At 38.8% G+C, this 15,034-nt stretch overlaps 1 protein-coding gene across 1 annotated transcript in view; it reads right to left on the reverse strand.

Moving 5' to 3' along the window:
• Positions 1–15,034, reverse strand: part of PUDP (pseudouridine 5'-phosphatase) — a 572,865-nt gene that overhangs the window by 268,023 nt on the left and 289,808 nt on the right. Inside the window, exon 2 of the mRNA XM_053706446.1 lies at positions 9,060–9,278. Within this exon, the coding sequence (XP_053562421.1) occupies positions 9,060–9,278 (219 nt within the window). The remainder of the gene's footprint in view (positions 1–9,059; positions 9,279–15,034) is intronic.

Raw genomic sequence — 15,034 nt, forward strand, 5'->3', positions numbered from 1 at the left:
AACACATAAGCTAGGTTGAACGGCCAAGGCGCCACTTATGCATCCACTAGAGTCGCCTTGGGATCCCTGGATCTGGACCCGTAGCAAGGAACCTTGAAGTTCTGATGAGACGCCATCAGATCCATATCTAGAATGCCCCATAATTGAGTTAACTGGGCAAAGACCTCCGGGTGGAGTTCCCACTCCCCCGGATGGAAAGTCTGACGACTAAGATAATCCGCCTCCCAGTTGTCTACTCCTGGGATGTGAATTGCAGATAGATGGCAGGAGTGATCCTCCGCCCATTTGATGATCTTGGATACCTCTCTCATCGCCAAGGAACTTCTTGTTCCTCCCTGATGGTTGATGTAAGCTACAGTCGTCATGTTGTCCGACTGGAATCTTATGAATCCGGCCTTCGCTAGTTGAGGCCAAGCCCGTAGCGCATTGAATATCGCTCCACTGATTGAGCATGCACAGTTGTAATGGTCTTAGATGAATTCGAGCAAAAGGAACTATGTCCATTGCTGCAACCATCAATCCTACTACTTCCATGCACTGAGCTATGGAAGGCTGCAGAATAGAGTGAAGAACTTGACAAGCGTTCAGAAGCTTTGACTTTCTGACCTCTGTCAGGAAGATCTTCATTTCTAAAGAATCTATTATTGTTCCCAAAAAGGGAACTCTTGTTGACGGAGACAGAGAACTCTTTTCTACGTTCACCTTCCACCCGTGAGATCTGAGAAAGGCTAGAACAATGTCTGTATGAGCCTTTGCCTTGGAAAGGGACGACGCTTGAATTAGAATGTCGTCTAGATAAGGTGCCACTGCAATGCCCCTCGGTTTTAGGACCGCTAGAAGGGACCCTAGCACCTTTGTGAAAATTCTGGGAGCAGTGGCTAAACCGAACGGAAGAGCCACAAACTGGTAATGTTTGTCCAGAAAGGCGAACCTTAGGAACTGATGATGATCTTTGTGGATAGGAATATGTAGGTATGCATCCTTTAAATCCACGGTAGTCATATATTGACCCTCCTGGATTGTAGGTAAAATTGTTTGAATGGTTTCCATTTTGAACGATGGAACTCTGAGAAATTTGTTTAGAATTTTTAAATCCAGAATTGGTCTGAAAGTTCCCTCTTTTTTGGGAACTACAAACAGGTTTGAGTAAAACCCCTGACCTTGTTCCACTGTTGGAACTGGGTGTATCACTCCCATCTTTAACAGGTCTCCTACACAATGTAAGAATGCCTGTCTCTTTATTTGGTCTGAAGATAAGCGAGACATGTGGAACCTTCCCCTTGGAGGAAGTTCCTTGAATTCTAGAAGATAACCCAGAGAGACTATTTCTAGTGCCCAGGGATCCGGAACATCTCTTGCCCAAGCCTGAGCAAAGAGAGAGAGTCTGACCCCTACTAGATCCGGTCCGGATCGGGGGCTACCCCTTCATGCTGTCTTGGTAGCAGCAGCAGGCTTCTTGGCCTGTTTACCCTTGTTCCAGCCTTGCATTGGTTTCCAAGCTGGCTTAGCCTGGGGAGCGTTAGCCTCTTGTCTAGAGGCTGCAGAGTTAGAAGATGGTCCGTTCCTGAAGTTACGAAAGGAACGAAAATTGGACTTATTCTTAGCCTTAAAAGGCCTATCCTGTGGGAGGGCATGGCCCTTCCCCCCAGTGATGTCTGAAATAATCTCTTTCAATTCTGGCCCAAAAAGGGTCTTACCTTTGAAAGGGATATTAAGCAATTTTGTCTTGGAAGATACATCCGCCGACCAAGACTTTAGCCAGAGCGCTCTGCGCGCCACAATTGCAAACCCTGAATTTTTCGCCGCTAATCTCGCCAATTGCAAAACGGCATCTAAAATAAAGGAATTAGCTAACTTAAGTGCGTGAATTCTGTCCATGACTTCCTCGTATGGAGTCTCCTTATTGAGCGACTTTTCTAGTTCATCGAACCAAAAACACGCCACCGTAGTGACAGGAATAATGCACAAAATTGGTTGGAGGAGGAAACCTTGCTGAACAAAAATCTTTTTAAGCAAACCCTCCAATTTTTTATCCATAGGATCTTTGAAAGCACAATTGTCCTCAATGGGAATAGTCGTGCGTTTGGCTAGCGTAGAAACTGCCCCCTCAACCTTAGGGACTGTTTGCCATGTGTCCTTCCTTGGGTCGACCATGGGGAACAATTTCCTAAATATAGGAGGTGGGACAAAAGGTATGCCTGGTTTCTCCCACTCCTTAGTCACTATGTCCGCCACCCTTTTAGGTATCGGAAAGGCATCAGGGTGCACCGGGACCTCTAGGAATTTGTCCATTTTGCACATTTTTTCTGAAATGACCACATGAGTCACAATCATCCAGCGTAGTTAGTACCTCCTTAAGTAAGGCGCAGAGATGCTCTAACTTAAATTTAAACGTCACAACATCAGGTTCTGCCTGTTGAGAAATTCTTCCTGGATCAGAAAGTTCTCCCTCCGACATACCCTCCCTCACTGCCACTTCTGACTGGTGTGAGGGAATGACAGATAAATTATCGTCAGCGCACTCTTGCTCTACTGTATTCAAAACTGAGCAATCACGCTTTCTTTGAAATGCTGGCATTTTGGATAAAATATTAGCTATAGAATTATCCATTACAGCCGTTAATTGTTGCATAGTAACAAGCATTGGCGCGCTAGATGTATTAGGAGTCGCCTGCGCGGGCATAACTGGTATTGACAAAGAAGGAGAGGAGGAAGAACTATCCCCACTACCTTCATTTGAGGAATCATCTTGGGCAACCTTATTAAATGTGACAGTACTGTCCTTACTTTGTCTGGACGCCATGGCACAATTATCACATACATTTGAAGGGGGACCACCTTGGCCTCCATACATACAGAACATGTTCTATCTGAAGGTACAGAGATGTTACACAGGCTTATACAGGCTATTAATGCAATAAAACCGTTTTTAAACAAAACCGTTACTGTCTCTTTAAATGTTTAACAGAGCACACTTTATTTCTGAATGTGTGAAAAACTATGAAGGAAATATCTGATCTTTACCAAATTTGCACCCTAGTGTCTTAATGCTTTAAAAGTATTGCACCCCAATTTTCAAGTTTGTAACCCCTTAAATGAGGAAACCGGCGTTGTTTTAACAATTAGCAACTTTAACCCACTACAGTCCCAGCCACAGCGTTTGCTGCGGCTTCACCTGTCCTTGGGGGTTATACGACACCAAAATAAGCCTTCCAGGAACGTTTCTAATGGCCACCAGACCCTCTCACGTGAAGCTGCATGCACTGCATCCAAAAGAAACTGCGCAATAATGGCGCAAAAATGAGGCTCTGCCTACTATAGTGAAAGGCCCTTCCTGACTGGGAAGGTGTCTAAACGACTGCCTGGCACCTAAAAATGTTCCCCAATTCTAAGGTTTTGAAAAACACTTCAAATCTCATATAAATATTGAATAAAGCAATCAATTTAGCCCCCAAGAGTGTCAACCAGTATATAGCCCATTAATAAGCCTTCATTCTGTTATGAGTCTAAGAAAATGGCTTACCGATCCCAAAGAGGGAAAATGACAGTCTTCTAGCATTACACAGTCTTGTTAGAAAATGGACTAGTCATACCTTGAGCAGAAAAGTCTGCAAACTGTTCCCCCCAACTGAAGTTCTCTGGGCTCAACAGTCCTGCGTGAGAACAGCAATTGATTTTAGTTACTGCTGCTAAAATCATACTCCTCTTTTAAACAGAACTCTTCATCCTTTTCTGTTTTAGAGTAAATAGTACAAACCGGCACTATTTTAAAATAACAAACTCTTGATAGAAGAATAAAAAAACTACAACTAAACACCACATGCTCTTCACCATCTCCGTGGAGATGCTACTTGTTCAGAGCGGCAAAGAGAATGACTGGGGGGCGGAGCCTGAGGAGGGGCTATATGGGCAGCTTTTGGTGTGCTCTTTGCCATTTCCTGTTGGGGAAGAGAATATTCCCACAAGTAAGGATGACGCCGTGGACCGGACACACCAATGTTGGAGAAATGTATTTCTTACCTGGGGTATAGTCTTTTTTCAATTGACTGTCATTTTAAATTCGCGGGCAGAATTAGGCTTGCAAGGGTGCAAAATGCCAAAGTATATTGCATCATTTTTGGCACAAAGTTACGTTTGATGACGCAAATTCATCATTTCCGGCGTCTTTGTCGACGCCGAGTCCTTTCACAAGGTTGCGTCTTCAATGACGCGATTGTGTCATTTCCGGATGTTGTTAGCACCAAAAAAAATTCTGTTTGTGCGTCATACTTGGCACCAAATATTTTCATTATTTTAAACCCCATTCCTATATGCCTCTTGCCTTTTTTCTCTTTCAGAGGGCTATGCTGTTTGCATTTTTTCCCATTCCTGAAACTGCCATATAAGGAAATTGATAATTTTGCTTTATATGCTGTTTTATCTCTTACATTTGCAAGATGTCTCAATCTGATCCTGTCTCAGAAATCACCGTTGGAACCCTGCTGACAGTTTGATCAAAGCTAAGTACATTTGTTGTAATCTTGTGAAGATTATATCGCCAGCTGTGGTTTGTAATAAATTGTCATGATAAACTTTTACATGCAGAGAAATGCTGTTCCTTTAACATATAATGTACAAGATATACCTGTGAATTTATAATAATTTATTGCTAATTCTATTCAGAAGGCTTTGTCTGCCATTCTGCCTTCTAATAAATGTAAAGGTCTTTTAAAACTTCTCATAAATTGATGACATTTCAAATGACCAACAACATACTGAATTATCCTCCTCTGATGAGGATCTAGAGATTCAGAAGATCCTGACTCAGATATTGACACTGACAAATCTACTTATTTATTTAAAATGGAGTACATTCATTCTTTGTGTTGATTATATTGGATATTGAGGAGACTAGGCCTCTTGATATTAAAACTAGTAAACATTTAAATTCTGTTTATAATCCTCCTGTGGTTATTCCAGAGGTTTTTCCAGTTCCTGATGCTATTTCTGATATGATTTCTAAAGAATGGAATAGGCCTGGTACTTCTTTTATCCCTTCTTTAAAGGTTTTTAAAAAAAGAATTGTATCCTTGGCCAGCAGTTACATTGGAGTTTTGGGAAAAGATCCTCAAAGTTGATTGGGCTCTCTCTACTCTTGCTTAGTGTACTACTATTCCTATGGAAGATAGTATTTTTTTTTTTTTTTTTAAGATCCTTTAGATAGGAAACTTGAATCTTATCTAAAGAAAGCCTATTTATATTCGGGTCATCTTCTCAGGCCTGCATTTTCTTTGGCTGATGTTGCAGCTGCATCAACTTTTTGGTTGGAAAATTAGCGCAACAAGAATTGGATTATGATTTGTCTAGCATTGTTTGCTTGCTTCAACATGCTAATCAGTTTATTTGTGATGAGATTTTTTTCATCAAAATTGATGTTAAATCTATGTCTTTAGCTATTTTAGCTAGAAGAGCTTTGTGGCTTAAATCTTGGAATACTGACATGACTTGTAAGTCCAGATTGCTATCTCTTTCTTTCCAAGGTAATAATTTATTTGGTTCTCAGTTGAATTTGATTATCTCAACTGTCACTGGGGGAAGGGAGTTTTTTGCCTTAGGATAAGACTTAGGGTAAATCTAAAGCTTCTAAACGTTTTCATTCCTTTCGATTAATAAGGAACAGAAACCTATTCCTTCCCCCAAGGAATCTGTTTCCAATTGGAATTTTTTCTTCAAATTGGATTAAATCGAAGCCTTTTAAGGAACCAAAGCCAGCCCCTAAGTCTGCATGTAGGTACGCCCCTCATTCCATTTTAGCTGTTAGGGGGCAGATTAAGATTTCTCAGGGGTACCAAATAGGATTCAGAGTAAGACCTCCTGTGAGAAGATATTTTCTCTCATGCATTCCAGCAAATCCAGTAAAGGCTAAGGCTTTCCTGAAGTGCGTTTCAAACCTGGAGTTTCAGGGGTAATCATGCCAGTTCCGTTTCAGGAACAGGGTTTGGGGTTTTATTCAAATCTATTCATTGTCCCAAAGAAAGAAAATTCATTCAGGCCAGTTCTGGATCTGAAATTTTTTTTGAATCATTATGTAAGAGTACCAACTTTCAAAATGGTGATTATAAGGACTATTCTGCCTTTTGTTCAGTAAGGGCATTATATGTCCACCATAGACTTACAGGGTGCATATCTTCATATTCTGATTCATACAGTTTATTTTCAGTTTCTGAAATTCTCTTTTCTAGACAGGCTTTACCAATTTGTTGCTCTTCCTTTTGGCCTAGCAACAGCTCTAAGAATCTTTTCTAAGGTTCTTGGTGCCCTACTCTCTGTAATCAGAGAGCGGGATATTCCTGTGTTTTCTTATTTGTACGATTTCTTGGCATTAGCTCAGTCTTTATATTCTGCAGAATCTTACACAATTCAACTAGTGTTGTTTCTTTGAAAACATGGTTGGTGGATGAATTTACTAAAAGGTTCTTCGATTCCTCAGACAAGGGTCTCCTTTTTAGGTTTCCACACAGATTCAGTGTCATTCCCTTCAGTAGCTATGTGCATGGAAGTTTTAGGTCTCATGACTGCAGCATCGGACGCAATCCCCTTTTGCTCGTTTTCATATGAGACCTCTCCAGCTTTGTGTGCTGAACCAATGGTGCAGGTTTTTTTTCAAGGGTATCACAATTTATATCCTTAAATCCCAATGTTCGACTATCTCTGACTTGGTGGTTAAATCACCATTGTATAGTTCTAGGGGCCAAGACGGAGCAGTCAGTATCCCTGACGCCTGCTTGACTCGAGCCACTACACTAAGAAGTAGTGGTACCGGTCGGAAACGATAAATGAGATTGAACCTCAAGGCACCGCTAATGCATCTGTTAGCTCCACCTGAGGATCCCTGTACCTCAACCCCTATCTGGGTAGCTTAATATTGAGACGTTTTACGATCTTCCTCTTGCAAATCTCTGCAAACACTTGGGATGGAGAGACCATTCTCCCGGATGAAAGGATTGTCTGCTGAGGAAATCCGCTTCCCAGTTGTCCACACCTGGAATGTGGATCGCTGACAGCGAACAAATGTGGGTCTCCCCCAAACCAGAATCCAAGATACTTCCCTCAAAGCTAGGGAGCTTCTTGTCCCCCCGTGATGGTTGATGTAAGCCAGAGAGGATATACTGTTTGATTGGAATCTGATTAACTGGGACGAACCCAGCAGAGGCCAAGCCTTCAGAGCATTGTATATTGCCCGAAGATCCAAAAAGAGATCAGGAGCTTTACCTTTGGCTGGGGTGTCTTTGCCTCCTCCTGGTGGCCAGGTTCAGTATTTCCCACAAGTAAGGAATGCAGCAGTGGACTCTTCCCATATTAAGATATATATATAATCAGAATCCAATCTTTTGTCAAACTATGCATTGCTCACAAGTGTAATTTTCCTAAAGGCCTCTGTTTGCACTCAGCAAAACAGTGTTTAACAAATTTATAAGAAATTTATAAGCTTGACAAAACATGTATATATATTATTTTTATTAAGACCTAGGGGTCTAAATGCATATTTGTCTCTTTCATGCTTCCTTTTAAATATATACCAGTAACAGGAATAAACATATGATGGATACAAATTGAATCTAGGAATGAGGTATTAGATAATATGGTTTAATGTATAATATAGATAGTTTAATTAGATTATGTAAGTGTTAGTACCCTGGAAAACATTTTGATCATACAATGCTTTAATTTCTTCTAGTAAGAAAAAATGAAATGGAAGTATCCAGGAATGAGCAGCATTCAGTTAATTTCACTAGATGGTAGAAGAGCATTGTATGAGTGAGTGGGGGAGTGGTTTACTGGGGTACTGTGTTATTTGTGATAGTTTGTTACCTTGACAAAAACCCAAGTAAGGGCCGAAACATTGGAAACAATAAATGTATTGGAAAGATTAAAGAGGAGTAGAGTAATTTACAGATTTACTATTGGTGGTTGACTCAGGCTCTGAGAAGCTTTTGTGGATCCCAAAACGCCACTATAATATAAAAAAATAAATCTATTATTTTTCACAAAGCCAGTGAGTGCAGTCTATATGTTTTACTATTACAATTTAATCCTAAGCACCCTGGTCATTGACTACCTGGCAGTGAGAGTGCAGATACTTGTGGGATTTATATATATATATATGTGTGTGTGTGTGTGTGTGTGTGTGTGTGTGAGTCAGTTTTCTTTCCTCATCTCACTCCCTTATATCCTTGTTTGTTTCCATTCCCACTTGTTAGGTGCACAGTCTAAGGGCCTGATGATCAAAAACTCACTGGCATAAAGAGAAACTTTGCAACTGGCAAAACACTGGCAATTCAACATCATGTGGACCATGGATGTCATAGCATAACAAAAGTGCTAACAAGGAAAATTGTCTATGAAAAACAAACAAAACAAAAAAACACTTGTGCTGAAGACATTTGTTAAGCCCTGCCTTACTATTTCTGTTTTGTGCTGTCACCCAGCACTGCATTGGAGTTCAGGAAGGGAGAGAAAGTGAAGGAGAGGAACGCAGTAAATATTTACATTGAGATAGGATGGAACAGTGACACCTACTGGTAGAAATTACAAGTGCAGGCACAATTTTTATTTTAACTGGCACTGATCCGTTCTTTTCTACAGACATCCTGCATTTTCTGTAATGGCATCACAGATCGCAGCATGTTCTGCCTTTGGGGACAGCAGAAACAGAATTGGTTATTTTATGGCTGAACATGGTAGTTATTGGGTGAAACAGTATATTTATGTAACAGTTCAATACATTACATCAGAAGGAAATGTATTCTGCATAATACATATAGAGTCGTAATTATATCTGAAAGTTTGTTGACCACATCTAGATGGCAACACAGCTGTTATTATTGTATAGAAATTTATATTTTACAGCATTTAACCATTTTTAATCTGAATTTTACTCCAATCTTTTTTGTTCCCTGTTTTGTTATTTCCTTTTAATTTAAAGTCACAAATGTTCTTCAAAATACTACACTTATCTTTATCTCATTCTTATCATTAGTTCAAATCAGTAAGTATGTACAACAAAATTGTTACTGTACCAGGCATTAAGGATGCAGTAGGAAATATCTGCTCTTGCTTAATTCGACTTTCATTCAATAATTCTTCTGCAGTAATAGGAAGGTCGAGAACATCACGGATAATTTGAGCTGCTGGCAATGCCTTTTCGCCCATGACTAAGGATTTTATATCCCACGTGTATTCTTTTCCAAATCGGTCACAGATTTCCTGAAATACCACTGTGTAAAGCCGTTCAGTATCTGTAAAGGAAACCATGAAAAAACATTATTATGGATTACATTTATTGTTGGTCTCTGATATCATAGAGTTTTGCATTCAATATTTGGCTTGAAAAAAAAATGAGAGATATCACTGAAATACAGTTGCCTGAATTTAAAATATATTTCAATGTGCATCCAAATAGGTTTCTCTTTTAAAAAAGAACATGGCAATGATATATTATTGAGATATACATTTCCCTGCAAGAAAAGTAGCTCATTATATAGTTGTCAGGTAAGTATTAAAAATCAAAAGTATGTATCTGTTAAACTGTCCCCTTTGCAAGTTGTCGGATAAGCAAACTGTTTCTGGCCCACTATCCACAAGAAAGATGCTCCAACTAATATGACACATCAGCTACAGACTGGAACTCTTTTAACCAAAAAAAAAAGGTGATGTGACCATTCATAAGAAATTGTTTGCAGGGGAAGGTATCATGGTCAGCCATACCTTCTCCTTATAATTTATTAAATGGACACTAAACCCAAACATTTTCTTTCATGATTCAAGTAGAGAATAGAATTTTAAACAACATTCCAATTTACTTCTATTATTTAATTTGCTTCATTTTTTAGATATCCTTTGTTGAAGAAATAGCAATTCACATGGGTGAGCCAATCACACGAGGCATTTATGTGCAGCAACCATTCAGCAGCTCCTGAGCATATCTAGATATGCTTTTCAGGAAAGTATATCAAGAGAGTAAAGCAAATTAGATAATAGAAGTTTATTAGAAAGATGTTTAAAATTGCATGCTCTAAATCATTTAAGAAAAAAAATGGGTTTCATGTCCCTTTAAGAAGGTGATCTTTTGATTGGTAAATGTTTTTGCTGTTATGCACTTTTCTGTTTATTGTTTAACAATTAGCTTTATTTAAAGGGACAGTCTACACCAGAAATGTTATTGTTTTAAAAGATACATAATCCCTTGTTTACCCATTCCCTAGTTTTGCATAACCAACACAGTTATATTTATATATTTTTTACCTCTGTGATTATCTTGAATCTAAGCCTCTGCAGACTGTCCATTTATTTCAGTTCTTTTGACAGACTTGCAGTTTAGCCAATCAGTGATGGCTCCCAGGTAACTTCACATGCACGAGCACAGTGTTATCTATATGAAAAACATGAACTAACACCCTCTAGTGGTGAAAAACCTGTTAAAATGCATTCTTAAGAGGCGGCCTTCAAGGTCTAAGAAATTAGCATATGAACCTCCTAGGTTAAGCTTTCAACTAAGAATACCAAGAAAACAAAGAAAAATTGGTGATAAAAGTAAATTGAAAATTGTTTAAATTTTTTTTTTTGGACTAGACTGTCCCTTTAAAGGAACTTGTCCCTTTAATGGATACAATATTTCATGTCCATTTAAATTAAAACTTTGGATTTCACTTTTTTCTTGTAGACAATTTTGTGTTTAAGATTAATAAATAATTTCCACTTTACAATAATTGCTACAAGTTTTCTCTTGGTATTCTTTAAACTAAACCTAGGTAAGCTCATATGCTAATTTCCAAGCCCTTGAAGGCTGCCTTTTATCTCAGTGGATTTTTACAGTTTCTTACAGCTAGACAGCGCTAGTTCATGAGAGAGAGTGAGTGAGAGAGAGAGAGAAAGAAATAAAGAGAGAGAGAGAGAGAGAATAGGCTCTTCACAACATTTTTATCTATGTAATTATTTTATTTATTTTAAAAGGTGCATGAACAAGGTATTATAACTTACTAACTGCTAGATTTAGAGTTTTGTCGGTAACGACCCGCGTAGCTAACGCTGGCTTTCCCCCCCCCGCACCTTTTAAATACCGCTGGTATTTAGAGTTCACAGAAGGGCTGCGTTAGGCTCCAAAAAGGGAGCATATAGCATATTTACCGCCACTGCAACTCTCAATACCAGCGGTGCTTACGGACGCGGCCAGCCTCAAAAACGTGCTCGTGCACGATTCCCCCATAGGAAACAATGGGGCAGTTTGAGCTGAAAAAAAAACTAAAACCTGCAAAAAAGCAGCGTTCAGCTCTTAACGCAGCCCCATTGTTTCCTATGGGGAAACACTTCCGAAGTCTGCACCTAACACACTAACATGTACCCCGAGTCTAAACACCCCTAACCTTACACTTATTAACCCCTAATCTGCCGCCCCCACTATCGCTGACCCCTGCATATTATTTTAACCCCTAATCTGCCGCTCCGTACACCGCCGCCAACTACGTTATCCCTATGTACCCCTAATCTGCTGCCCCTAACACCGCCGACCCCTATATTATATTTATTAACCCCTAATCTGCCCCCCACAACGTCGCCGCCAGCTACCTACAATAATTAATCCCTAATCTGCCAACCGGACCTCACCGCTACTATAATAAATGTATTAACCCCTAATCCGCCTCAATAACCCTATAATAAATAGTATTAACCCCTAATCTGCCCTCCCTAACATCGCTGACACCTAACTTCAAGTATTAACCCCTAATCTGCCGACCGGACCTCACCGCTACTCTAATAAATGTATTAACCCCTAAAGCTAAGTCTAACACTAATTTAAATCTAATGAAATAAATTAACTCTTATTAAATAAATTATTCCTATTTAAAGCTAAATACTTACCTGTAAAATAAAACCTAATATAGCTACAATATAAATTATAATTATATTGTAGCTATTTTAGGAATATTTATTTTACAGGCAACTTTGTAATTATTTTAACCAGGTACAATAGCTATTAAATAGTTAATAACTATTTAATAGCTACCTAGTTAAAATAATTACAAAATTACCTGTAAAATAAATCCTAACCTAACCAATTAAACCTAACACTACACTATCAATAAATTAATTAAATAAAATACCTACAATTAAATCTAAAACTACACTATCAATAAATTAATTACATGAAATACCTACAAATAAATACAAATAAACTAACTAAAGTACAAAAAATAAGAAAAGCTAAGTTACAAAAAATAAAAAAATTAATTACAAACATAAAAAAATATTACAACATTTTAAGCTAATTACACCTACTCTAAGCCCCCTAATAAAATAACAAAGCCCCCCAAAATAAAAAAATACCCTACTCTATTCTAAAATTAAAATAGAAAAGCTATTTTACCTTACCAGCCCTTAAAAGGGCCTTTTGCGGAGCATGCCCCAAAGAATTCAGCTCTTTTGCCTGTAAAAATAAACACAATACCCCCCCCAACATTACAACCCACCACCCACATACCCCTAATCTAACCCAAACCCCCCTTAAATAAACCTAACACTAAGCCCCTGAAGATCTTCCTACCTTGTCTTCACCACACCGGGTATCAGTGATCCGTCCAGGCTCCGAAACCTTCATCCAAGCCCAAGCTGGGGGCTGGAGATCCATCATCCGGCTGAAGTCTTCTATCAAGCGGCAAGAAGAAGTCCAGAAGAGGCTCCAAAGTCTTCATCCTATCCGGGCAGAAGAGGAGATCTGGACCGGCAACCATCTTCATCCAAGCGGCATCTTGTCACGTTCTGCTGTTCCTTTAATTACTGAAATCCAACTTCCTGTTTCTCTCTATAAAGGGAACTCCTCTTCCTTGCTTCCCTGCTTGATTATTATAGTGTATAGGGATAGTTAGTTAGTAACTTGTATCTCCCTATATCCTGGATTATAACTGTAATATACCTTTAAGGACTGATCCCTCCTACCAACAGCCAAACCCTATTTAAACCTCACATTGCCATATTCAAACTGCCTGTTAATTGATGTACTTTGTTTAAGCCTGCTCTGTTAAGAGTTTAGCTTTATATTCATAGTTCTAAAGACCAGGTCTCTGTTTATTTAACCTTTGAATTATTCAGCTTGTTATAACCTTTACTAGGTTATACTCCTAGAGGTTTATTCAAATCAAACCTTTATCACATTCAGCTAATCAGTATTTTTTGCAGCCGCAATATTTAGCTCTGTGTGAGATTCCAGCATCAGCTGTGTATCGGATCATCCTTACCGCAACCGGAAGTAAGTCACACTCTCACCGGCTTCTCACTTCTCCACACGCTGTGGGACAAACAAACCTCCGGATCTTTTCTCATCAGGTATATTCCTCCCAAGACAAAGGTACTGTGATCGCTTACTTAGAGACTGAAGTGGTAAGATTATATGCCGATAAATCCTCTAAGAACTCGTAAGCACTATTCGTACTAACCTGTGACTGAACAACCAGTTATTCATATATGCTTCCAAAAGGATGTGAATGAATGTGTGGGACTTGTAAATATTTTATTCCAGTGAGAGTGTGTGAAGTTTGTTTGCGATACTATTGAAACACCTGTTACAACTTGTTGAAGTGATTATTCCTGCTGAACATTATACCTCTAACCAAGTCATTAAGCCGAAACTTGAGACAACTATTCTAACACTGCTCATAGGAAACCTGTGTTATAATAAACACACGTTGTTTCTTTTCCAGTGTCATTCATTACTGTATTTGTTACTAATTAGCTCACAGTTTATGATCTTAGTAAATATAACCATTTTGCTGAGACTTAAAACACAAGAGCAACAAAACCAATTTTATATTGGTCAGGAGTATTACAATAACTTTTCCAAAACCTTTTCTTCATCACATAATTTGAAATCATCAAGTCATCCTAAAGCATCTAACTATATTTGGGACATTAACTTTTTCACCTAACATCCAAATTCAGCTTTAAACCAAATCTTCCAACTGCTCTGAGCGTGTTCCGTGTGCCTGTCAGAATCACACAGCATCGTGACGTCACACGCCAACCGCAGCGCGGTTCCTTCTCATCTCCTCCATCGAGTGTCGGAAAATCTGAGAGTCTGTCTCATACTAACATCGCGGACAGGGTAAACCAAGCTGGAACAACGCTCCCTGAACCCCCACAGTGGAACCTTATCCATTTAACAATACCGGAGGTGACTAACACAGATACAGTCTGTCAATCTCTACAGTGGAATCAACCGCAAGTATAACTAATTAGTAACAATTGTAACAACAGTCAAATGCTCATACAAACTGTGTCCACATTTATCTAATCCGATACTGCTGCTGTTTAAACTTTGAATTATCACAGATTCTGAATAAGAGTTTTCATTTCAATACTACCGAGGTTGTTAAAGCTGAACTACTGAATATCAATATTCACAACTTTACTCATTGTGATTTTGTGACTCAAAACGAACTTTACTCAATCCTTCCAATATCTGCTATTTGGGTTTAACTTCCTCACAAAGTTATATGTGAATGAAGTAGTAACAAATAGCTACAAACAATCATTATACATTTTAACATCACTTTTCATAGAATTGGTTGGTGAAACGTTACAGAATAATCAAGCCATTAAAAACACTTATATCTATAAACATGGACCCAGTAGCCATGAGTAATGAAATAACCACAATTAATCAAAAGATGGACTTACTAGCACAAGGTTTAAGAGAAGTACAAAGTGAAAACTCCACCTTAAAAAGAGCACTGAATGAATTAATAACTCAGAAAGCAAATAAAAGGCCTGAACCACAGGTTAACCCCCCTACTCCCTTTTCAGGTGACAGAACTAAGTTTTGTGAGTTTAGAAACTCATGTTTGTTACTATTTGCAATGAAACCCAGGACATACTGTAATGACAAAATAAAGGTCTGCACTACCATTTCATATTTAAGTGGTGAACCTAGGGCTTGGGCTAACAGATTTTTTTAATCTGATGACCCAATATTAAGTTCCCTAGAAGATTTCTTCCACGCTAT

Source organism: Bombina bombina, chromosome 3 (genome assembly GCF_027579735.1).
Source record: "Bombina bombina isolate aBomBom1 chromosome 3, aBomBom1.pri, whole genome shotgun sequence".
NCBI lineage: Eukaryota > Metazoa > Chordata > Amphibia > Anura > Bombinatoridae > Bombina > Bombina bombina.